This window comes from Scyliorhinus torazame, chromosome 1 (assembly GCF_047496885.1).
Source record: "Scyliorhinus torazame isolate Kashiwa2021f chromosome 1, sScyTor2.1, whole genome shotgun sequence".
Classification (NCBI taxonomy): Eukaryota; Metazoa; Chordata; class Chondrichthyes; order Carcharhiniformes; family Scyliorhinidae; genus Scyliorhinus; species Scyliorhinus torazame.
In genome coordinates this window covers 424,014,289-424,042,261 of record NC_092707.1, presented here as the reverse complement: position 1 = coordinate 424,042,261, position 27,973 = coordinate 424,014,289, and the positions used below count along the sequence as shown (strand labels likewise).

At 55.4% G+C, this 27,973-nt stretch overlaps 1 protein-coding gene across 2 annotated transcripts in view; it reads left to right on the top strand.

Moving 5' to 3' along the window:
- Positions 1-22,940, top strand: part of fdft1 (farnesyl-diphosphate farnesyltransferase 1) — a 117,041-nt gene extending 94,101 nt beyond the window's left edge. For both annotated transcript variants that reach the window (XM_072515516.1, XM_072515509.1), the window contains exon 8: positions 19,772-22,940. In XM_072515516.1, coding sequence (XP_072371617.1) covers positions 19,772-19,987 — 216 coding nt within the window. In that variant the 3' untranslated portion in view covers positions 19,988-22,940. The remainder of the gene's footprint in view (positions 1-19,771) is intronic.
- The last annotated feature ends 5,033 nt before the right edge of the window (positions 22,941-27,973 follow it).

Below are 27,973 nucleotides of genomic sequence, written 5' to 3'. Positions count from 1 at the left end.
TCTCCTCACATTCACCACCGTCCTCCCCACACTCCACATCTCCTCACATTCACCACCGTCCTCCCCACACTCCACATCTCACATTCACCACCGTCCTCCCCACACTCCACATCTCCTCACATTCACCACCATCCTCCCCACACTCCACATCTCCTCACATTCACCACCGTCCTCCCCGACACTCCACATCTCACATTCACCACCGTCCTCCCCACACTCCACATCTCCTCACATTCACCACCGTCCTCCTCACACTCCACATCTCCTCACATTCACCACCGTCCTCCCCACACTCCACATCTCCTCACATTCACCACCGTCCTCCCCACACTCCACATCTCCTCACATTCACCACCGTCCTCCCCACACTCCACATCTCCTCACATTCACCACCGTCCTCCCCACGCTCCACATCTCCTCACATTCACCACCGTCCTCCCCACACTCCACATCTCACATTCACCACCGTCCTCCCCACACTCCACATCTCACATTCACCACCGTCCTCCCCACACTCCACATCTCACATTCACCACCGTCTTCCCCACACTCCACATCTCCTCACATTCACCACCATCCTCCCCACACTCCACATCTCCTCATATTCACCACCGTCCTCCCCACACTCCACATCTCACATTCACCACCGTCCTCCCCACACTCCACATCTCCTCACATTCACCACCGTCCTCCCCACACTCCACATCTCCTCACATTCACCACCATCCTCCCCACACTCCACATCTCCTCATATTCACCACCGTCCTCCCCACACTCCACATCTCACATTCACCACCGTCCTCCCCACACTCCACATCTCCTCACATTCACCACCGTCCTCCCCACACTCCACATCTCACATTCACCACCGTCCTCCCCACACTCCACATCTCCTCACATTCAGCACCGTCCTCCCCACATTCCACATCTCACATTCACCACCGTCCTCCCCACACTCCACATCTCACATTCACCACCGTCCTCCCCACACTCCACATCTCCTCACATTCACCACCGTCCTCCCCACACTCCACATCTCCTCACATTCACCACCGTCCTCCCCACGCTCCACATCTCACATTCACCACCGTCCTCCCCACACTCCACATCTCCTCACATTCACCACCATCCTCCCCACACTCCACATCTCCTCACATTCACCACCGTCCTCCCCACACTCCACATCTCACATTCACCACCGTCCTCCCCACACTCCACATCTCCTCACATTCACCACCATCCTCCCCACACTCCACATCTCCTCACATTCACCACCGTCCTCCCCGACACTCCACATCTCACATTCACCACCGTCCTCCCCACACTCCACATCTCACATTCACCACCGTCCTCCCCACATTCCACATCTCACATTCACCACCGTCCTCCCCACACTCCACATCTCCTCACATTCACCACCGTCCTCCCCACACTCCACATCTCCTCACATTCACCACCGTCCTCCCCACACTCCACATCTCCTCACATTCACCACCGTCCTCCTCACACTCCACATCTCCTCACATTCACCACCGTCCTCCCCACACTCCACATCTCCTCACATTCACCACCGTCCTCCCCACACTCCACATCTCCTCACATTCACCACCGTCCTCCCCACACTCCACTTCTCCTCACATTCACCACCGTCCTCCCCACGCTCCACATCTCCTCACATTCACCACCGTCCTCCCCACACTCCACATCTCACATTCACCACCGTCCTCCCCACACTCCACATCTCACATTCACCACCGTCCTCCCCACACTCCACATCTCACATTCACCACCGTCCTCCCCACACTCCACATCTCACATTCACCACCGTCCTCCCCACACTCCACATCTCCTCACATTCACCACCGTCCTCCCCACACTCCACATCTCCTCACAGTCACCACCGTCCTCCCCACACTCCACATCTCCTCACATTCACCACCGTCCTCCCCACACTCCACATCTCCTCACATTCACCACCGTCCTCCCCACACTCCACATCTCCTCACAGTCACCACCATCCTCCCCACACTCCACATCTCACATTCACCACCGTCCTCCCCACACTCCACATCTCACATTCACCACCGTCCTCCCCACACTCCACATCTCACATTCACCACCGTCCTCCCCACACTCCACATCTCCTCACATTCACCACCGCCCTCCCCACACTCCACATCTCCTCACATTCACCACCGTCCTCCCCACACTCCACATCTCCTCACATTCACCACCGTCCTCCCCACACTCCACATCTCACATTCACCACCGTCCTCCCCACACTCCACATCTCCTCACATTCACCACCGTCCTCCCCACACTCCACATCTCACATTCACCACCGTCCTCCCCACACTCCACATCTCACATTCACCACCGTCCTCCCCACACTCCACATCTCCTCACATTCACCACCGTCCTCCCCACACTCCACATCTCCTCACAGTCACCAATGTCCTCCCCACACTCCACATCTCCTCACAGTCACCACCGTCCTCCCCACACTCCACATCTCCTCACATTCACCACCGTCCTCCCCACACTCCACATCTCCTCACATTCACCACCGTCCTCCCCACACTCCACATCTCCTCACATTCACCACCGTCCTCCCCACACTCCACATCTCCTCACAGTCACCACCGTCCTCCCCACACTCCACATCTCACATTCACCACCGTCCTCCCCACACTCCACATCTCACATTCACCAACGTCCTCCCCACGCTCCACATCTCACATTCACCACCGTCCTCCCCACACTCCACATCTCCTCACATTCACCACCGCCCTCCCCACACTCCACATCTCCTCACAGTCACCACCATCCTCCCCACACTCCACATCTCACATTCACCACCGCCCTCCCCACACTCCACATCTCCTCACATTCACCACCGTCCTCCCCACACTCCACATCTCCTCACAGTCACCACCGTCCTCCAAACACTCCACATCTCCTCACATTCACCACCGTCCGCCCCACACTCCACATCTCCTCACAGTCACCACCGTCCTCCCCACACTCCACATCTCACATTCACCAATGTCCTCCCCACGCTCCACATCTCACATTCACCACCGTCCTCCCCACACTCCACATCTCACATTCACCAATGTCCTCCCCACGCTCCACATCTCACATTCACCAACGTCCTCCCCACGCTCCACATCTCACATTCACCACCGTCCTCCCCACACTCCACATCTCCTCACATTCACCACCGCCCTCCCCACACTCCACATCTCACATTCACCACCGTCCTCCCCACACTCCACATCTCCTCACATTCACCACCGTCCTCCCCACACTCCACATCTCCTCACAGTCACCACCGTCCTCCCCACACTCCACATCTCCTCACATTCACCACCGTCCTCCCCACACTCCACATCTCACAGTCACCACCGTCCTCCCCACACTCCACATCTCCTCAGAGTCACCACCGTCCTCCCCACACTCCACATCTCCTCACAGTCACCACCGTCCTCCCCACACTCCACATCTCCTCACATTCACCACCGTCCTCCCCACACTCCACATCTCACATTAACCACCGTCCTCCCCACACTCCACATCTCCTCACATTCACCACCGTCCTCCCCACACTCCACATCTCACATTCACCAATGTCCTCCCCACGCTCCACATCTCACATTCACCACCGTCCTCCCCACACTCCACATCTCCTCACATTCACCACCGCCCTCCCCACACTCCACATCTCACATTCACCACCGTCCTCCCCACACTCCACATCTCCTCACATTCACCACCGTCCTCCCCACACTCCACATCTCCTCACAGTCACCACCGTCCTCCCCACACTCCACATCTCCTCACATTCACCACCGTCCTCCCCACACTCCACATCTCACATTCACCAATGTCCTCCCCACGCTCCACATCTCACATTCACCACCGTCCTCCCCACACTCCACATCTCCTCACATTCACCACCGCCCTCCCCACACTCCACATCTCACATTCACCACCGTCCTCCCCACACTCCACATCTCCTCACATTCACCACCGTCCTCCCCACACTCCACATCTCCTCACATTCACCACCGTCCTCCCCACACTCCACATCTCCTCACATTCACCACCGTCCTCCCCACACTCCACATCTCCTCACAGTCACCACCGTCCTCCCCACACTCCACATCTCACATTCACCACCGTCCTCCCCACACTCCACATCTCACATTCACCAACGTCCTCCCCACGCTCCACATCTCACATTCACCACCGTCCTCCCCACACTCCACATCTCCTCACATTCACCACCGCCCTCCCCACACTCCACATCTCCTCACAGTCACCACCATCCTCCCCACACTCCACATCTCACATTCACCACCGCCCTCCCCACACTCCACATCTCCTCACATTCACCACCGTCCTCCCCACACTAAACATCTCCTCACAGTCACCACCATCCTCCCCACACTCCACATCTCCTCACATTCACCACCGTCCTCCCCACACTCCACATCTCCTCACATTCACCACCGTCCTCCCCACGCTCCACATCTCCTCACATTCACCACCGTCCTCCCCACACTCCACATCTCCTCACATTCACCACCGTCCTCCCCACACTCCACATCTCCTCACATTCACCACCGTCCTCCCCACACTCCACATCTCACATTCACCACCGTCCTCCCCACACTCCACATCTCCTCACATTCACCACCATCCTCCCCACACTCCACATCTCCTCACATTCACCACCGTCCTCCCCGACACTCCACATCTCACATTCACCACCGTCCTCCCCACACTCCACATCTCCTCACATTCACCACCGTCCTCCTCACACTCCACATCTCCTCACATTCACCACCGTCCTCCCCACACTCCACATCTCCTCACATTCACCACCGTCCTCCCCACACTCCACATCTCCTCACATTCACCACCGTCCTCCCCACACTCCACATCTCCTCACATTCACCACCGTCCTCCCCACGCTCCACATCTCCTCACATTCACCACCGTCCTCCCCACACTCCACATCTCACATTCACCACCGTCCTCCCCACACTCCACATCTCACATTCACCACCGTCCTCCCCACACTCCACATCTCACATTCACCACCGTCTTCCCCACACTCCACATCTCCTCACATTCACCACCATCCTCCCCACACTCCACATCTCCTCATATTCACCACCGTCCTCCCCACACTCCACATCTCACATTCACCACCGTCCTCCCCACACTCCACATCTCCTCACATTCACCACCGTCCTCCCCACACTCCACATCTCCTCACATTCACCACCATCCTCCCCACACTCCACATCTCCTCATATTCACCACCGTCCTCCCCACACTCCACATCTCACATTCACCACCGTCCTCCCCACACTCCACATCTCCTCACATTCACCACCGTCCTCCCCACACTCCACATCTCACATTCACCACCGTCCTCCCCACACTCCACATCTCCTCACATTCAGCACCGTCCTCCCCACTCTCCACATCTCACATTCACCACCGTCCTCCCCACACTCCACATCTCACATTCACCACCGTCCTCCCCACACTCCACATCTCCTCACATTCACCACCGTCCTCCCCACACTCCACATCTCCTCACATTCACCACCATCCTCCCCACACTCCACATCTCCTCACATTCACCACCGTCCTCCCCACACTCCACATCTCACATTCACCACCGTCCTCCCCACACTCCACATCTCCTCACATTCACCACCATCCTCCCCACACTCCACATCTCCTCACATTCACCACCGTCCTCCCCGACACTCCACATCTCACATTCACCACCGTCCTCCCCACACTCCACATCTCCTCACATTCACCACCGTCCTCCTCACACTCCACATCTCCTCACATTCACCACCGTCCTCCCCACACTCCACATCTCCTCACATTCACCACCGTCCTCCCCACACTCCACATCTCCTCACATTCAGCACCGTCCTCCCCACACTCCACTTCTCCTCACATTCACCACCGTCCTCCCCACGCTCCACATCTCCTCACATTCACCACCGTCCTCCCCACACTCCACATCTCACATTCACCACCGTCCTCCCCACACTCCACATCTCACATTCACCACCGTCCTCCCCACACTCCACATCTCACATTCACCACCGTTCTCCCCACACTCCACATCTCACATTCACCACCGTCCTCCCCACACTCCACATCTCCTCACATTCACCACCGTCCTCCCCACACTCCACATCTCCTCACAGTCACCACCGTCCTCCCCACACTCCACATCTCCTCACATTCACCACCGTCCTCCCCACACTCCACATCTCCTCACATTCACCACCGTCCTCCCCACACTCCACATCTCCTCACAGTCACCACCATCCTCCCCACACTCCACATCTCACATTCACCACCGTCCTCCCCACACTCCACATCTCACATTCACCACCGTCCTCCCCACACTCCACATCTCACATTCACCACCGTCCTCCCCACACTCCACATCTCCTCACATTCACCACCGCCCTCCCCACGCTCCACATCTCACATTCACCACCGTCCTCCCCACACTCCACATCTCCTCACATTCACCACCGCCCTCCCCACACTCCACATCTCCTCACAGTCACCACCATCCTCCCCACACTCCACATCTCACATTCACCACCGCCCTCCCCACACTCCACATCTCCTCACATTCACCACCGTCCTCCCCACACTAAACATCTCCTCACAGTCACCACCATCCTCCCCACACTCCACATCTCCTCACATTCACCACCGTCCTCCCCACACTCCACATCTCCTCACATTCACCACCGTCCTCCCCACGCTCCACATCTCCTCACATTCACCACCGTCCTCCCCACACTCCACATCTCCTCACATTCACCACCGTCCTCCCCACACTCCACATCTCCTCACATTCACCACCGTCCTCCCCACACTCCACATCTCACATTCACCACCGTCCTCCCCACACTCCACATCTCCTCACATTCACCACCATCCTCCCCACACTCCACATCTCCTCACATTCACCACCGTCCTCCCCGACACTCCACATCTCACATTCACCACCGTCCTCCCCACACTCCACATCTCCTCACATTCACCACCGTCCTCCTCACACTCCACATCTCCTCACATTCACCACCGTCCTCCCCACACTCCACATCTCCTCACATTCACCACCGTCCTCCCCACACTCCACATCTCCTCACATTCACCACCGTCCTCCCCACACTCCACATCTCCTCACATTCACCACCGTCCTCCCCACGCTCCACATCTCCTCACATTCACCACCGTCCTCCCCACACTCCACATCTCACATTCACCACCGTCCTCCCCACACTCCACATCTCACATTCACCACCGTCCTCCCCACACTCCACATCTCACATTCACCACCGTCTTCCCCACACTCCACATCTCCTCACATTCACCACCATCCTCCCCACACTCCACATCTCCTCATATTCACCACCGTCCTCCCCACACTCCACATCTCACATTCACCACCGTCCTCCCCACACTCCACATCTCCTCACATTCACCACCGTCCTCCCCACACTCCACATCTCCTCACATTCACCACCATCCTCCCCACACTCCACATCTCCTCATATTCACCACCGTCCTCCCCACACTCCACATCTCACATTCACCACCGTCCTCCCCACACTCCACATCTCCTCACATTCACCACCGTCCTCCCCACACTCCACATCTCACATTCACCACCGTCCTCCCCACACTCCACATCTCCTCACATTCAGCACCGTCCTCCCCACTCTCCACATCTCACATTCACCACCGTCCTCCCCACACTCCACATCTCACATTCACCACCGTCCTCCCCACACTCCACATCTCCTCACATTCACCACCGTCCTCCCCACACTCCACATCTCCTCACATTCACCACCATCCTCCCCACACTCCACATCTCCTCACATTCACCACCGTCCTCCCCACACTCCACATCTCACATTCACCACCGTCCTCCCCACACTCCACATCTCCTCACATTCACCACCATCCTCCCCACACTCCACATCTCCTCACATTCACCACCGTCCTCCCCGACACTCCACATCTCACATTCACCACCGTCCTCCCCACACTCCACATCTCCTCACATTCACCACCGTCCTCCTCACACTCCACATCTCCTCACATTCACCACCGTCCTCCCCACACTCCACATCTCCTCACATTCACCACCGTCCTCCCCACACTCCACATCTCCTCACATTCAGCACCGTCCTCCCCACACTCCACTTCTCCTCACATTCACCACCGTCCTCCCCACGCTCCACATCTCCTCACATTCACCACCGTCCTCCCCACACTCCACATCTCACATTCACCACCGTCCTCCCCACACTCCACATCTCACATTCACCACCGTCCTCCCCACACTCCACATCTCACATTCACCACCGTTCTCCCCACACTCCACATCTCACATTCACCACCGTCCTCCCCACACTCCACATCTCCTCACATTCACCACCGTCCTCCCCACACTCCACATCTCCTCACAGTCACCACCGTCCTCCCCACACTCCACATCTCCTCACATTCACCACCGTCCTCCCCACACTCCACATCTCCTCACATTCACCACCGTCCTCCCCACACTCCACATCTCCTCACAGTCACCACCATCCTCCCCACACTCCACATCTCACATTCACCACCGTCCTCCCCACACTCCACATCTCACATTCACCACCGTCCTCCCCACACTCCACATCTCACATTCACCACCGTCCTCCCCACACTCCACATCTCCTCACATTCACCACCGCCCTCCCCACACTCCACATCTCCTCACATTCACCACCGTCCTCCCCACACTCCACATCTCCTCACATTCACCACCGTCCTCCCCACGCTCCACATCTCCTCACATTCACCACCGTCCTCCCCACTCTCCACATCTCCTCACAGTCACCACCTTCCTCCCCACACTCCACATCTCACATTCACCACCGTCCTCCCCACACTCCACATCTCACATTCACCACCGTCCTCCCCACACTCCACATCTCCTCACATTCACCACCGTCCTCCCCACACTCCACATCTCCTCACATTCACCACCGTCCTCCCCACACTCCACATCTCACATTCACCACCGTCCTCCCCACACTCCACATCTCACATTCACCACCGTCCTCCCCACACTCCACATCTCCTCACATTCACCACCGTCCTCCCCACACTCCACATCTCCTCACAGTCACCACCGTCCTCCCCACACTCCACATCTCCTCACATTCACCACCGTCCTCCCCACACTCCACATCTCCTCACATTCACCACCGTCCGCCCCACACTCCACATCTCCTCACAGTCACCACCGTCCTCCCCACACTCCACATCTCCTCACATTCACCACCGTCCTCCCCACACTCCACATCTCCTCACATTCACCACCGTCCTCCCCACACTCCACATCTCCTCACATTCACCACCGTCCTCCCCACACTCCACATCTCACATTCACCAACGTCCTCCCCACGCTCCACATCTCACATTCACCACCGTCCTCCCCACACTCCACATCTCCTCACATTCACCACCGCCCTCCCCACACTCCACATCTCACATTCACCACCGTCCTCCCCACACTCCACATCTCCTCACATTCACCACCGTCCTCCCCACACTCCACATCTCCTCATAGTCACCACCGTCCTCCCCACACTCCACATCTCCTCACATTCACCACCGTCCTCCCCACACTCCACATCTCCTCACATTCACCACCGTCCTCCCCACACTCCACATCTCCTCACAGTCACCACCGTCCTCCCCACACTCCACATCTCACATTCACCAACGTCCTCCCCACGCTCCACATCTCACATTCACCACCGTCCTCCCCACACTCCACATCTCCTCACATTCACCACCGCCCTCCCCACACTCCACATCTCCTCACAGTCACCACCATCCTCCCCACACTCCACATCTCACATTCACCACCGCCCTCCCCACACTCCACATCTCCTCACATTCACCACCGTCCTCCCCACACTCCACATCTCCTCACAGTCACCACCGTCCTCCAAACACTCCACATCTCCTCACATTCACCACCGTCCTCCCCACACTCCACATCTCCTCACATTCACCACCGTCCTCCCCCACACTCCACATCTCACATTCACCACCGTCCTCCCCACACTCCACATCTCACATTCACCACCGCCCTCCCCACACTCCACATCTCCTCACATTCACCACCGTCCTCCCCACACTCCACATCTCCTCACAGTCACCACCGTCCTCCCCACACTCCACATTTCCTCACATTCACCACCGTCCTCCCCACACTCCACATCTCCTCACATTCACCACCGTCCTCCCCACACTCCACATCTCCTCACATTCACCACCGTCCTCCCCACACTCCACATCTCACATTCACCACCGCCCTCCCCACACTCCACATCTCCTCACATTCACCACCGTCCTCCCCACACTCCACATCTCCTCACATTCACCACCGTCCTCCCCACACTCCACATTTCCTCACATTCACCACCGTCCTCCCCACGCTCCACATCTCCTCACATTCACCACCGTCCTCCCCACGCTCCACATCTCCTCACATTCACCACCGTCCTCCCCACACTCCACATCTCCTCACAGTCACCACCTTCCTCCCCACACTCCACATCTCACATTCACCACCGTCCTCCCCACACTCCACATCTCACATTCACCACCGTCCTCCCCACACTCCACATCTCCTCACATTCACCACCGTCCTCCCCACACTCCACATCTCCTCACATTCACCACCGTCCTCCCCACACTCCACATCTCCTCACATTCACCACCGTCCTCCCCACACTCCACATCTCCTCACATTCACCACCGTCCTCCCCACGCTCCACATCTCCTCACATTCACCACCGTCCTCCCCACACTCCACATCTCACATTCACCACCGTCCTCCCCACACTCCACATCTCACATTCACCACCGTCCTCCCCACACTCCACATCTCCTCACATTCACCACCGTCCTCCCCACACTCCACATCTCCTCACATTCACCACCGTCCTCCCCACACTCCACATCTCCTCACATTCACCACCGCCCTCCCCACACTCCACATCTCCTCACATTCACCACCGTCCTCCCCACACTCCACATCTCCTCACATTCACCACCGTCCTCCCCACACTCCACATCTCCTCACATTCACCACCGTCCTCCCCACACTCCACATATCCTCACATTCACCACCGTCCTCCCCACACTCCACATCTCCTCACATTCACCACCGTCCTCCCCACACTCCACATCTCACATTCACCACCGTCCTCCCCACACTCCACATCTCACATTCACCACCATCCTCCCCACACTCCACATCTCCTCACATTCACCACCGTCCTCCCCACACTCCACATCTCCTCACATTCACCGCCGTCCTCCCCACACTCCACATCTCCTCACATTCACCACCGTCCTCCCCACACTCCACATCTCCTCACATTCACCACCGTCCTCCCCACACTCCACATCTCACATTCACCACCGTCCTCCCCACACTCCACATCTCCTCACATTCACCACCGTCCTCCCCACACTCCACATCTCCTCACATTCACCACCGTCCTCCCCACACTCCACATCTCACATTCAGCACCATCCTCCCCACACTCCACATCTCCTCACATTCACCACCGTCCTCCCCACACTCCACATCTCCTCACATTCACCACCGTCCTCCCCACACTCCACATCTCCTCACATTCACCACCGTCCTCCCCACACTCCACATCTCACATTCAGCACCGTCCTCCCCACACTCCACAGCTCCTCACATTCACCACCATCCTCCCCACACTCCACATCTCCTCACATTCACCACCGTCCTCCCCACACTCCACATCTCACATTCAGCACCGTCCTCCCCACACTCCACATCTCCTCACATTCACCACCGTCCTCCCCACACTCCACATCTCCTCACATTCACCACCGTCCTCCCCACACTCCACATCTCCTCACATTCACCACCGTCCTCCCCACACTCCACATCTCCTCACATTCACCACCGTCCTCCCCACACTCCACATCTCACATTCAGCACCGTCCTCCCCACACTCCACATCTCCTCACATTCACCACCATCCTCCCCACACTCCACATCTCCTCACATTCACCACCGTCCTCCCCACACTCCACATCTCCTCACATTCACCACCGTCCTCCCCACACTCAACATCTCCTCACATTCACCACCGTCCTCCCCACACTCCACATCTCACATTCAGCACCGTCCTCCCCACACTCCACATCTCCTCACATTCACCACCGTCCTCCCCACACTCCACATCTCCTCACATTCACCACCGTCCTCCCCACACTCCACATCTCCTCACATTCACCACCGTCCTCCCCACACTCCACATCTCCTCACATTCACCACCGTCCTCCCCACACTCAACATCTCCTCACATTCACCACCGTCCTCCCCACACTCCACATCTCACATTCAGCACCGTCCTCCCCACACTCCACATCTCCTCACATTCACCACCGTCCTCCCCACACTCCACATCTCCTCACATTCACCACCGTCCTCCCCACACTCCACATCTCCTCACATTCACCACCGTCCTCCCCACACTCCACATCTCCTCACATTCACCACCGCCCTCCCCACACTCCACATCTCACATTCACCACCGTCCTCCCCACACTCCACATCTCACATTCACCACCGTCCTCCCCACACTCCACATCTCCTCATTCACCACCGTCCTCCCCACACTCCACATCTCCTCACATTCACCACCGTCCTCCCCACACTCCACATCTCCTCACATTCACCACCGTCCTCCCCACACTCCACATCTCACATTCACCACCGTCCTCCCCACACTCCACATCTCACATTCACCACCGTCCTCCCCACACTCCACATCTCCTCACATTCACCACCGTCCACCCCACACTCCACATCTTCTCACATTCACCACCGTCCTCCCCACACTCCACATCTCCTCACATTAACCACCGTCCTCCCCACACTCCACATCTCCTCACATTCACCACCGTCCTCCCCACACTCCACATCTCCTCACATTCACCACCATCCTCCCCACACTCCACATCTCCTCATATTCACCACCGTCCTCCCCACACTCCACATCTCACATTCACCACCGTCCTCCCCACACTCCACATCTCCTCACATTCACCACCGTCCTCCCCACACTCCACATCTCACATTCACCACCGTCCTCCCCACACTCCACATCTCCTCACATTCAGCACCGTCCTCCCCACTCTCCACATCTCACATTCACCACCGTCCTCCCCACACTCCACATCTCACATTCACCACCGTCCTCCCCACACTCCACATCTCCTCACATTCACCACCGTCCTCCCCACACTCCACATCTCCTCACATTCACCACCATCCTCCCCACACTCCACATCTCCTCACATTCACCACCGTCCTCCCCACACTCCACATCTCACATTCACCACCGTCCTCCCCACACTCCACATCTCCTCACATTCACCACCATCCTCCCCACACTCCACATCTCCTCACATTCACCACCGTCCTCCCCGACACTCCACATCTCACATTCACCACCGTCCTCCCCACACTCCACATCTCCTCACATTCACCACCGCCCTCCTCACACTCCACATCTCCTCACATTCACCACCGTCCTCCCCACACTCCACATCTCCTCACATTCACCACCGTCCTCCCCACACTCCACATCTCCTCACATTCAGCACCGTCCTCCCCACACTCCACTTCTCCTCACATTCACCACCGTCCTCCCCACGCTCCACATCTCCTCACATTCACCACCGTCCTCCCCACACTCCACATCTCACATTCACCACCGTCCTCCCCACACTCCACATCTCACATTCACCACCGTCCTCCCCACACTCCACATCTCACATTCACCACCGTTCTCCCCACACTCCACATCTCACATTCACCACCGTCCTCCCCACACTCCACATCTCCTCACATTCACCACCGTCCTCCCCACACTCCACATCTCCTCACAGTCACCACCGTCCTCCCCACACTCCACATCTCCTCACATTCACCACCGTCCTCCCCACACTCCACATCTCCTCACATTCACCACCGTCCTCCCCACACTCCACATCTCCTCACAGTCACCACCATCCTCCCCACACTCCACATCTCACATTCACCACCGTCCTCCCCACACTCCACATCTCACATTCACCACCGTCCTCCCCACACTCCACATCTCACATTCACCACCGTCCTCCCCACACTCCACATCTCCTCACATTCACCACCGCCCTCCCCACACTCCACATCTCCTCACATTCACCACCGTCCTCCCCACACTCCACATCTCCTCACATTCACCACCGTCCTCCCCACGCTCCACATCTCCTCACATTCACCACCGTCCTCCCCACTCTCCACATCTCCTCACAGTCACCACCTTCCTCCCCACACTCCACATCTCACATTCACCACCGTCCTCCCCACACTCCACATCTCACATTCACCACCGTCCTCCCCACACTCCACATCTCCTCACATTCACCACCGTCCTCCCCACACTCCACATCTCCTCACATTCACCACCGTCCTCCCCACACTCCACATCTCACATTCACCACCGTCCTCCCCACACTCCACATCTCACATTCACCACCGTCCTCCCCACACTCCACATCTCCTCACATTCACCACCGTCCTCCCCACACTCCACATCTCCTCACAGTCACCACCGTCCTCCCCACACTCCACATCTCCTCACATTCACCACCGTCCTCCCCACACTCCACATCTCCTCACATTCACCACCGTCCGCCCCACACTCCACATCTCCTCACAGTCACCACCGTCCTCCCCACACTCCACATCTCCTCACATTCACCACCGTCCTCCCCACACTCCACATCTCCTCACATTCACCACCGTCCTCCCCACACTCCACATCTCCTCACATTCACCACCGTCCTCCCCACACTCCACATCTCACATTCACCAACGTCCTCCCCACGCTCCACATCTCACATTCACCACCGTCCTCCCCACACTCCACATCTCCTCACATTCACCACCGCCCTCCCCACACTCCACATCTCACATTCACCACCGTCCTCCCCACACTCCACATCTCCTCACATTCACCACCGTCCTCCCCACACTCCACATCTCCTCACAGTCACCACCGTCCTCCCCACACTCCACATCTCCTCACATTCACCACCGTCCTCCCCACACTCCACATCTCCTCACATTCACCACCGTCCTCCCCACACTCCACATCTCCTCACAGTCACCACCGTCCTCCCCACACTCCACATCTCACATTCACCAACGTCCTCCCCACGCTCCACATCTCACATTCACCACCGTCCTCCCCACACTCCACATCTCCTCACATTCACCACCGCCCTCCCCACACTCCACATCTCCTCACAGTCACCACCATCCTCCCCACACTCCACATCTCACATTCACCACCGCCCTCCCCACACTCCACATCTCCTCACATTCACCACCGTCCTCCCCACACTCCACATCTCCTCACAGTCACCACCGTCCTCCAAACACTCCACATCTCCTCACATTCACCACCGTCCTCCCCACACTCCACATCTCCTCACATTCACCACCGTCCTCCCCCACACTCCACATCTCACATTCACCACCGTCCTCCCCACACTCCACATCTCACATTCACCACCGCCCTCCCCACACTCCACATCTCCTCACATTCACCACCGTCCTCCCCACACTCCACATCTCCTCACATTCACCACCGTCCTCCCCACACTCCACATCTCACATTCACCACCGTCCTCCCCACACTCCACATCTCACATTCACCACCGTCCTCCCCACACTCCACATCTCCTCACAGTCACCACCGTCCTCCCCACACTCCACATTTCCTCACATTCACCACCGTCCTCCCCACACTCCACATCTCCTCACATTCACCACCGTCCTCCCCACACTCCACATCTCCTCACATTCACCACCGTCCTCCCCACACTCCACATCTCACATTCACCACCGCCCTCCCCACACTCCACATCTCCTCACATTCACCACCGTCCTCCCCACACTCCACATCTCCTCACATTCACCACCGTCCTCCCCACACTCCACATTTCCTCACATTCACCACCGTCCTCCCCACGCTCCACATCTCCTCACATTCACCACCGTCCTCCCCACGCTCCACATCTCCTCACATTCACCACCGTCCTCCCCACACTCCACATCTCCTCACAGTCACCACCTTCCTCCCCACACTCCACATCTCACATTCACCACCGTCCTCCCCACACTCCACATCTCACATTCACCACCGTCCTCCCCACACTCCACATCTCCTCACATTCACCACCGTCCTCCCCACACTCCACATCTCCTCACATTCACCACCGTCCTCCCCACACTCCACATCTCCTCACATTCACCACCGTCCTCCCCACACTCCACATCTCCTCACATTCACCACCGTCCTCCCCACGCTCCACATCTCCTCACATTCACCACCGTCCTCCCCACACTCCACATCTCACATTCACCACCGTCCTCCCCACACTCCACATCTCACATTCACCACCGTCCTCCCCACACTCCACATCTCCTCACATTCACCACCGTCCTCCCCACACTCCACATCTCCTCACATTCACCACCGTCCTCCCCACACTCCACATCTCCTCACATTCACCACCGCCCTCCCCACACTCCACATCTCCTCACATTCACCACCGTCCTCCCCACACTCCACATCTCCTCACATTCACCACCGTCCTCCCCACACTCCACATCTCCTCACATTCACCACCGTCCTCCCCACACTCCACATATCCTCACATTCACCACCGTCCTCCCCACACTCCACATCTCCTCACATTCACCACCGTCCTCCCCACACTCCACATCTCACATTCACCACCGTCCTCCCCACACTCCACATCTCACATTCACCACCATCCTCCCCACACTCCACATCTCCTCACATTCACCACCGTCCTCCCCACACTCCACATCTCCTCACATTCACCGCCGTCCTCCCCACACTCCACATCTCCTCACATTCACCACCGTCCTCCCCACACTCCACATCTCCTCACATTCACCACCGTCCTCCCCACACTCCACATCTCACATTCACCACCGTCCTCCCCACACTCCACATCTCCTCACATTCACCACCGTCCTCCCCACACTCCACATCTCCTCACATTCACCACCGTCCTCCCCACACTCCACATCTCACATTCAGCACCATCCTCCCCACACTCCACATCTCCTCACATTCACCACCGTCCTCCCCACACTCCACATCTCCTCACATTCACCACCGTCCTCCCCACACTCCACATCTCCTCACATTCACCACCGTCCTCCCCACACTCCACATCTCACATTCAGCACCGTCCTCCCCACACTCCACAGCTCCTCACATTCACCACCATCCTCCCCACACTCCACATCTCCTCACATTCACCACCGTCCTCCCCACACTCCACATCTCACATTCAGCACCGTCCTCCCCACACTCCACATCTCCTCACATTCACCACCGTCCTCCCCACACTCCACATCTCCTCACATTCACCACCGTCCTCCCCACACTCCACATCTCCTCACATTCACCACCGTCCTCCCCACACTCCACATCTCCTCACATTCACCACCGTCCTCCCCACACTCCACATCTCACATTCAGCACCGTCCTCCCCACACTCCACATCTCCTCACATTCACCACCATCCTCCCCACACTCCACATCTCCTCACATTCACCACCGTCCTCCCCACACTCCACATCTCCTCACATTCACCACCGTCCTCCCCACACTCAACATCTCCTCACATTCACCACCGTCCTCCCCACACTCCACATCTCACATTCAGCACCGTCCTCCCCACACTCCACATCTCCTCACATTCACCACCGTCCTCCCCACACTCCACATCTCCTCACATTCACCACCGTCCTCCCCACACTCCACATCTCCTCACATTCACCACCGTCCTCCCCACACTCCACATCTCCTCACATTCACCACCGTCCTCCCCACACTCAACATCTCCTCACATTCACCACCGTCCTCCCCACACTCCACATCTCACATTCAGCACCGTCCTCCCCACACTCCACATCTCCTCACATTCACCACCGTCCTCCCCACACTCCACATCTCCTCACATTCACCACCGTCCTCCCCACACTCCACATCTCCTCACATTCACCACCGTCCTCCCCACACTCCACATCTCCTCACATTCACCACCGCCCTCCCCACACTCCACATCTCACATTCACCACCGTCCTCCCCACACTCCACATCTCACATTCACCACCGTCCTCCCCACACTCCACATCTCCTCATTCACCACCGTCCTCCCCACACTCCACATCTCCTCACATTCACCACCGTCCTCCCCACACTCCACATCTCCTCACATTCACCACCGTCCTCCCCACACTCCACATCTCACATTCACCACCGTCCTCCCCACACTCCACATCTCACATTCACCACCGTCCTCCCCACACTCCACATCTCCTCACATTCACCACCGTCCACCCCACACTCCACATCTTCTCACATTCACCACCGTCCTCCCCACACTCCACATCTCCTCACATTAACCACCGTCCTCCCCACACTCCACATCTCCTCACATTCACCACCGTCCTCCCCACACTCCACATCTCCTCACAGTCACCACCATCCTCCCCACACTCCACATCTCATTCACCACCGTCCTCCCCACACTCCACATCTCCTCACAGTCACCACCATCCTCCCCACACTCCACATCTCCTCATTCACCACCGTCCTCCCCACACTCCACATCTCCTCACATTCACCACCGTCCTCCCCACACTCCACATCTCACATTCACCACCGTCCTCCCCACACTCCACATCTCCTCACATTCACCACCGTCCTCCCCACGCTCCACATCTCACATTCAGCACCGTCCTCCCCACACTCCACATCTCCTCACATTCACCACCGTCCTCCCCACACTCCACATCTCACATTCACCACCTTCCTCCCCACACTCCACATCTCCTCACATTCACCACCATCCTCCCCACACTCCACATCTCCTCACATTCACCACCGTCCTCCCCACACTCCACATCTCCTCACATTCACCACCATCCTCCCCACACTCCACATCTCCTCACATTCACCACCGTTCTCCCCACACTCCACATCTCACATTCACCACCGTCCTCCCCACACTCCACATCTCCTCACATTCACCACCATCCTCCCCACACTCCACATCTCCTCACATTCACCACCGTCCTCCCCACACTTCACATCTCCTCGCATTCACCACCGTCCTCCCCACACTCCACATCTCCTCACATTCACCACCGTCCTCCCCACACTCCACATCTCACATTAACCACCGTCCTCCCCACACTCCACATCTCCTCACATTCACCACCGTCCTCCCCACACTCCACATCTCCTCACATTCACCACCGTCCTCCCCACACTCCACATCTCCTCACATTCACCACCGTCCTCCCCACACTCCACATCTCCTCACATTCACCACTATCCTCCCGACACTCCACATCTCCTCACATTCACCACTATCCTCCCGACAGTTCCCTATTCTTCAAGTTTTGTGTCATTGTAAATTTTCGAGTTGTGTACTGTGTGCAGAAAGGCAGCGGTCCTAACCCCTGCTCTCTCCGGTTGTCTTTCAGATTGGACACAAGGTTCCAGGTGCCGGGATGTCTGGAGTAAGGACGCAGAAGATTGTGGTGAAAGTGGAATCTCTTAGTCAGTGTGATGGGGAGCTGATGTCACGCAGTCACCTTTCCCCAATATACCTGTCCTTGGCCATGTTCCTGGCTGCAGTCAGCTGGCAGTACTGGCAGACGCTGACTCACAGCTCTGAGAAGTATGTGCACGGGCAATGAAAAGCTTTTCCTCTCTTTCTCCCTTTTGCTAATTCTCATTCTACGTGGGGAAGAGGAACAAGAACTTGAGACTTGAGCCTGCACTCCCGCCAGGAGGAGGCTCGGTCAAAATTCATCCGCGATACATCTGTGCAGTAGATTCATGCAGTAAAGCTTCACATCTACACGTCACGTGACAGTGCCAGCCCATGGCCCATGCTGTGTGCTGTGGCCAGACACACAGCTCAAACTGACCACATTGAAGAGAGGATAGAATGCAGGATTCCCCTCCACTGGAAGACTTCTGATGGGATGAGTTTGCAGAGACTCAGCTGGAACATACTCACTTGAAGATGGCAACAAGAGTGAAACCTCTGTACCGACCTTGAGAGTGATTGATAGGGACAGTGTGGAGGGAGCTTTACTCTGTATCTAACCCCATGCTGTACCGACCTTGAGAGTGATTGATAGGGACAGTGTAGAGGGAGCTTTACTCTGTATCTAACCCCGTGCTGTACCTGTCCTGGGAGTGTTTGATGGGGACAGTGTAGAGGGAGCTTTACTCTGTATCTAACCCCGTGCTGTACCTGTCCTGGGACTGTTTGATGGGGACAGTGTAGAGGGAGCTTTACTCTGTATCTAACCCCGTGCTGTACCTGTCCTGGGAGTGTTTGATGGGGACAGTGTAGAGGGAGCTTTACTCTGTATCTAACCCCGTGCTGTACCTGTCCTGGGAGCATTTGATGGGGACAGTGTAGAGGGAGCTTTACTCTGTATCTAACCCCGTGCTGTACCTGTCCTGGGAGTGTTTCATGGGGATAGTGTAGAGTGAGCTTTACTCTGTATCTAACCCCATGCTGTACCTGTCCTGGGAGTGTTTGATGGGGACAGTGTAGAGGGAGCTTTACTCTGTATCTAACCCCGTGCTGTACCTGTCCTGGGCGTGTTTGATGGGGACAGTATAGAGGGAGCTTTACTCTGTATCTAACCCCGTGCTGTACCTGTCCTGGGAGTGTTTGATGGGGACAGTGTAGAGGGAGCTTTACTCTGTATCTAACCCCGTGCTGTACCTGTCCTGGGAGTGTTTGATGGGGACAGTGTAGAGGGAGCTTTACTCTGTATCTAACCCCGTGCTGTACCTGTCCTGGGAGTGTTTGATGGGGCAGTGTAGAGGGAGCTTTACTCTGTATCTATCCCCGTGCTGTACCTGTCCTGGGAGTGTTTGAGAGAGACAGTGTAGAGGGAGATTTACTCTGTATCTAACCCCCTGCTGTACCTGTCCTGGGAGTGTTTGATAGGGACAGTGTAGAGGGAGCTTTACTCTGTATCTAACCCTGTGCTGTACCTGTCCTGGGAGTGTTTGATGGGGACAGTGTAGAGGGAGCTTTACTCTGTATCTAACCCTGTGCTGTACCTGTCCTGGGAGTGTTTGATGGGGACAGTGTAGAGGGAGCTTTACTCTGTATCTAACCCCATGCTGTACCTGTCCTGGGAGTGTTTGTTGGGGACAGTGTAGACGGAGCTTTACTCTGTATCTAACCCCGTGCTGTACCTGTCCTGGGAGTGTTTGATGGGGACAGTGTAGAGGGAGCTTTACTCTATATCTAACCCCATGCTGTACCTGTCCTGGGAGTGTTTGGTGGGGACTTTGTAGAGGGAGCTTTACTCTGTATCTAACCCCGTGCTGTACCTGTCCTGGGAGTGTTTGATGGAGACAGTGTAGAGGGAGCTTTACCCTGCATCTAACCCCGTGCTGTACCTGTCTTGGGAATGTTTTATGGGGACAGTGTAGAGGGAGCTTTACTCTGTATCTAACCCCATGCTGTACCTGTCCTGGGAGTGTTTGATGGGGACAGTGTAGAGGGAGCTTTACTCTGTATCTAACCCCGTGCTGTACCTGTCCTGGGAGTGTTTGATGGGGACAGTGTAGAAGGAGCTTTACTCTGTCTCTAACCCCGTGCTGTACCTGTCATGGGAGTGTTTGATGGAGACAGTGTAGAGGGAGCTTTACTCTGTATCTAACCCCGTGCTGTACCTGTCCTGGGAGTGTTTGATGGGGACAGTGTCGAAGGAGCTTTACTGTGTATCTAACCCCGTGCTGTACCTGTCCTGGGAGTGTTTGATGGGGACAGTGTCGAGGGAGCTTTACTCTGTCTCTAACCCCGTGCTGTACCTGTCCTGGGAGTGTTTGATGGGGACAGTGTAGAGGGAGCTTTACTCTGTCTCTAACCCCGTGCGGTACCTGTCCTGGGAGTGTTTGATGGGGACAGTGTAGAGGGAGCTTTACTCTGTCTCTAACCCCGTGCGGTATCTGTCCTGGGTGTGTTTGATGGGGACAGTGTAGAGGGAGCTTTACTCTGTATCTAACCCCGTGCTGTACCTGTCCTGGGAATGTTTGATGGGGACAGTGTAGAGGGAGCTTTACTCTGTATCTAACCCCGTGCTGTACCTGTCCTGGGAGTGTTTGATGGGGACAGTGTAGAGGGAGCTTTACTCTGTATCTAACCCTGTGCTGTACCTGTCCTGGGAGTGTTTGATGGGGACAGTGTCGAGGGAGCTTTACGCTGTATCTAATCTCGTGCTGTACTTGTCCTGGGAGTGTTTGATGGGGACAGTGTAGAGGGAGCTTTACTCTGTATCTAACCCCGTGCCTGTCATGGGAGTGTTTGATGAGTGTCGACCACCATAAGGCCCCTCTCGGCCTCAGTGAATGTTTTTGACTGGGGGCCAAAGCCCCCCCTCCTTTCCCAAATCTCCTCGAGGGCTGATGCGTGTGTGGGAGCCTCCTGCCTGTGAGCGATGGTGTCTGAGCTCCCTCCCCAACCCCTCACACCAACTGCTTTGAACTTTGGTGCACGTGGAGCTCCCTATCCATGATTCCGGGATTCTTCCATTCCTGGTGGGTTGGCTTTTTACAAGGCCTTGCTGATGGTCAGAATTTTTGTTGATAATTGAATAAATGAGTTTCCATGTGTGTGTGTGTGTGTGTGTTTCAGTAATTGCCCTTTCGCTATCTGCCCCTGTTCTCTTTCCAGTCTCTAAGACTAACAGGAGCTCTGAAATTTGGTGGTGTAGTAGACATGTCACTGGATTAACAATGCAGAAGCCCAGGCGAATACCTGGTGACATGGGTTCAAATCTTGCCATGGCAGCCGGTGGAATTTAAGTTCAATTAAGAAATCCGGAATATAAAATTAGCCTTGCTAATAGCGACCATTAATTTGCTGTCGATTGTTGTAAAAATCCATCTGGTTTTGGAAGGAAATCTGCCGTCCTTGCCCAATCTGGTTGACACGTGACTACAAACCCACAGTGACGTGGCTGTCCCTGAACTGCCCCGCTCCGTCAGGGCCGAGCAAACCTCTGTTCAAGGGCAATTAGGTGTGGGCATGAACAAAAACATCTCTATTTAATTTATTTCAACACTATATATGATTTGAATAGTGAGAGTTGCTGCTGAGAAGTGGACAGAGTCACAGGAGCAACACTCTGCTTCAGTGCTGATTGCTCCTGGTCTGAAGCGGAACTGAAACCCCTGCAAACAGTGAGAAGAGAGGAACAAACGGCTGGGATGTAAAACCCTGAATCTCACCACAAACGGCAACTGTTGTCCGAAATAGTGCCCTGATCGTTCTGACTGAGGCATTCATTTCATCGCAAACCACACAGTCAGAGAACTGTTAGATTGTGAAAGGAGACCATTCACCCATCGTGTCTACACCCACTCTCCAAAGCAGCATTGTGACTTAGCGCTGTTCCCCTGCACATTGTTACTTCCATGTATCTATCGCCCTCTCTCATGCCTCGATGGGACCTGCCTCCACTACTATTCCAGCCAGTCCATTCCAGACCACATCCACTCGCTGTGTGAGAAATAATCTTCTTGCAACACATTTGATTCTTTTGCAAATCACTTCAAATCTGTGCCCCTTCGTTCTTAATAATAATAATAATCTTTGTCACAAGTAGGCTTGCATTAACGCTGCAATGAAGTTACTGTGAAAAGCCCCTAGTCGCCACATTCCGGCACCTGTTCGGGTACACAGAGGGAGAATTCATAGAACATACAGTGCAGGACGAGGCCATTCGTCCCATTGAGTCTGCACCGACCCAGTTACCCAGCGGGGAATTGAACCTGGGACCCTGGTGCTGTGGAGCCACTGTGCTGCCCTGTTCTTGATCCTTTTCCAATTGGGAACAGTTTCTCCCTATCAGCTGTCCAGTCCCCTCATGAATTTGAACATCTTTATCAAATGTCCTCTCAGCCACCTCTCCCAGGGGAACAGTCCAAACCTCTCCAATTGATCCTCTTCCTCTTCACATCCCTGAGCCATTCTTGCAAACCTCTCCTGCCCTCTCTCCAATGTGTTCACATCCTTCCTATAGCGTGGCTCCCAGAACCGTGCACAATATTCCAGCTGAGGTCTAACTAGTGTCTTGTACAAGTTTAGCATAACCTCCTCGCTCTTGTACTCTCTGCTCCTATTAATCAATCCCAGATACTCTCTGCTTTATGAACTCTCTCCACCTGTCCTGCCACCTTCATTGATCTCTGCACAGATACACCCAGCTCCCTCTGCTCCTGCACCTCTTTTACCCGTTATTTTATATTGTCCCTCCATGCTCTTCCTACCAAAATGCATCAGCATGTACTTTGCATTGAACTCCATCTGCCCACTTCACCAACCTGTCTATGTTATTTTGGAGTTCTACACTATCCCCCGTTTACAATGCTTCCACGTTATGTCATCCGCAGGCCAAGATGTAGATTATTTATCTAAAACCACATGTTCTGGAGTCAGCTGGAGAGGAGTCTATACTTAGACCTGTATTGTGCAAAGAGATGGGATTAATCGATAACCTCAAAGTACAGGCAAGCCAAGATAGCAGCGATCACGACGGGGACATGCTGAGCGGACCCACCAGAGGTGCCTCTCCTAGGTAATCGAATAAATTTAACCAAAATTAACCCACTAGATTTGGGGGGGGGGGGGGGGGGTAGGACCCCCTCATTACCCTCTTCACCCCACTAAAGAAGATACAGGCCAACAAAAGAAATGCCGAACAGCAGCTGCACCAGATGCCGGAAGTAGATGAGAGGCAACAGAAGACCAGAGAAACCAAGGGACCCACGAGGCGAGGGAGCCCCAGCCATGGCAGAAAGAGGCCAACGGGCCGAGCAAGCAATTCCCGCTCGCCAGAGGGAGGCTGGAGGAAATTCCTCACCCGAGAGCTGAAGGAATTCCAGGAGGGCCTAAGGCTCGAGATCCAGGCAGCAGTCAGGGTGGCGGCCAGGGAAGCAATGACCACCATGCAGGCGGCCGTCACAAAACAGGTGACTAGAGGCCCAGGAGCACACAATCCGAGAGCTGGAAAAATCCTCCACGGACCAAAGTGACTGGATCTTCGCGCTCGAGGTGGACATAGCAAGCTTAGTGCAGAACCAGGAGAGCCTGAAGAGGAAAGTGAAAGTCTAAGAAAACCGGTCGAGGTGCCAAATCCATAGAATAGCCGGGCTGCCGGAGGAGACTGAAAGCAAAAACCCCACGGACTGTGTGGCCCAGATGCTGGGAAGCCTGGTGGGAAGAGACCCACCAGAGATGGACGGGGCACACCGATCGCTCCGACCCAAACCCAGGGCCGGGAGCAAGCAAGGGCAATAATCGCAAAGATGCAGGGACTCGTACCAAGACCGGGATAGAATCCAGACTGGGCCAGACGGACAGAAACCTGCCACTGGGAGGGACACAGATAAGAATTCATCAGAACATTGGGGCAGACCTGGCCAGGCGCTGGGCTGAATGAAACAGAGCGAAGACGGCCCTGTTCCAAAGGGGGGTAAAATTTGAGATGCTTTACCCAGTCAAACTCTGGCTAACCGACCAGCACTTTACAGACCTGGCAGAAGCGGACAGGTTCATCCAGAGGAACGGGCTGGGAACGAAGCAGGGGGGAAACCATCACCCTGAAAGGATTGAAAAACAGACAATTTGCGTGGGACTGTGCGGCCTCATTTTAAAACCGAATGCTAAGGCACGGGGACGAGAGGTGAGAACAGCGGGGAGCAGAAATAGGGAAGAGAGAGGAAGAGGAGAAAGGGAAGGAATGCAGCAGCCAAGGGAAAAACTCAGACCTACCCCGTGGGGTGGGGGGGGGGCAGCACATTAGCGGGAAAGCTAGCGGCAGGAGGTATGAGAGAGAAGGGAGGCTGCGGCCCATCTCCTGTGGGAGGATGAGCACCTGGTGGGGTGGGACCGGTACAAATGGGGACAGGAGGGGAGGGGGAAAGATGGCGTTAAGGGACACTACCAGAAGGGGGGGAGGGAAGAGGGGAAGCACATAACCATGGGGAAAACAAAGGAACAAGGATGGGCTCGAGGCTGGCTACAACTGGCCACACATAAACGATTTGGAGGATAATGTAGCCGGTCTGATTAGTAAGTTTGCGATGACACCAAAGTTGGTGGAGTGGCCGATAGTGTTGAGGATTGTCAGAGGATACAGCAGGACACAGATATGTTGGAGACTTGGGCAGAGAAATGGCAAATGGAGTTTAATTCGGACCAATGTGAGGTAATGCATTTTGGTACGTCGAACATAGAGGGGAAATATACCGTAAATGGTCAAACTCTGAGAATGATTCCATGATCAGGGACCAAATAGTCTTCGGTATAATTGATGAAAATCCCAGAGAACAATTGCTGAGGCAAAAGGATCTCAGGCTTGAAAATGCAATTGAAATGTGTCGTTTACATCAGTTATCAAAAAATCAGTACCAAGAAGTTTTTCTCCGTGAAAAGGGCGCAAAACCGAACCTTGAAGTAGAATGTGTTAAGGCAGTGTGGCAGATGAAGAAAATGCATGTTTCGGATGGCAGCCATCTTGCATGCGCGCGTTGTAACCCTACACATGCACACTTTGTCAAATCCCAGGAAACCAAACTGCACATGCGTGAAGAAATGTAGTGCATGATGACGTGTACATCATGACGTGTGGAACCTACAACTTTCAAAAACAATGCCCTGCTCAAGGAAAGCTATGCTCACAATGTGGCAATTTAAACCACTTTGCTGCTCACTGCAGATCGACACACATTTAAATCTGCAAAGTCAAAGTCAAAGTGGAAGAAGGTTTTGAACAAAATTTCTCAAAGGATACAGATGTTTACTCTTTGGAAGACACTTTCTTTGTTGGCATCATAGAAAAGTATGATAGAACCACTGAAGTATCATCACCTCTCAGAGTCCACTCCATCAATTCTGATACAGAATGGAACACTGTATTGCAAGTCAATGATTATCCAATCAACTTTAAGCTGGACACAGATGCCTCTGTGTGGTATTATAGGTATTACGGTACCTGATAGGCTAAAGCACCATTGGTGGAAACTGTAGGCTTTCTATTGGTTAGAGTGTATGATAGCTCCGCCCTGATAGGTGGGGTATAAGAACCTGTGCCGCCCCAGCAGCCCTCATTCTGTACCTGAGCTACTGGGGGAAACATCGAGCTTATTAAAGCCTTCAGTTGGACTACAACCTCGCTTTAGTGGTCATTGATCATGCATCAATTTAATAAGCTAGTTTTTTAAGAAGAAAGGATGGAGCTCCGAATCAAGCCAGAGTGTCTGCAACTTAGCCCCCACGCGGCGAACTCAGCGGCAATCTTTAAGCACTGGCTGGCGTGCTTTAAAGGGTATCTCGAGACGGCCGAAAACGCACCCACGGGAGAGCAGAAACTGCACGTCCTGCACTCAAGGGTGAGCCCGGAGATTTGCACCCTCATCGAGGAAGCAGAAGACTTCGATGCAGCAATAGAGCTGCTGAAAGGACACTATATTCGCCCGGTAAACCAGGTCTACGCCCGGCATCTGCTTGCAACAAGGCGACAAACCCCTGGGGAATCGCTGGAGGAATTCTACCGTGCACTCCTGGTGTTGGGAAGAAGCTGCGGCTGCCCGCAAGTTTCGGCAAGCGAACACACAGAACTCTTAGCCCGGGACGCTTTCGT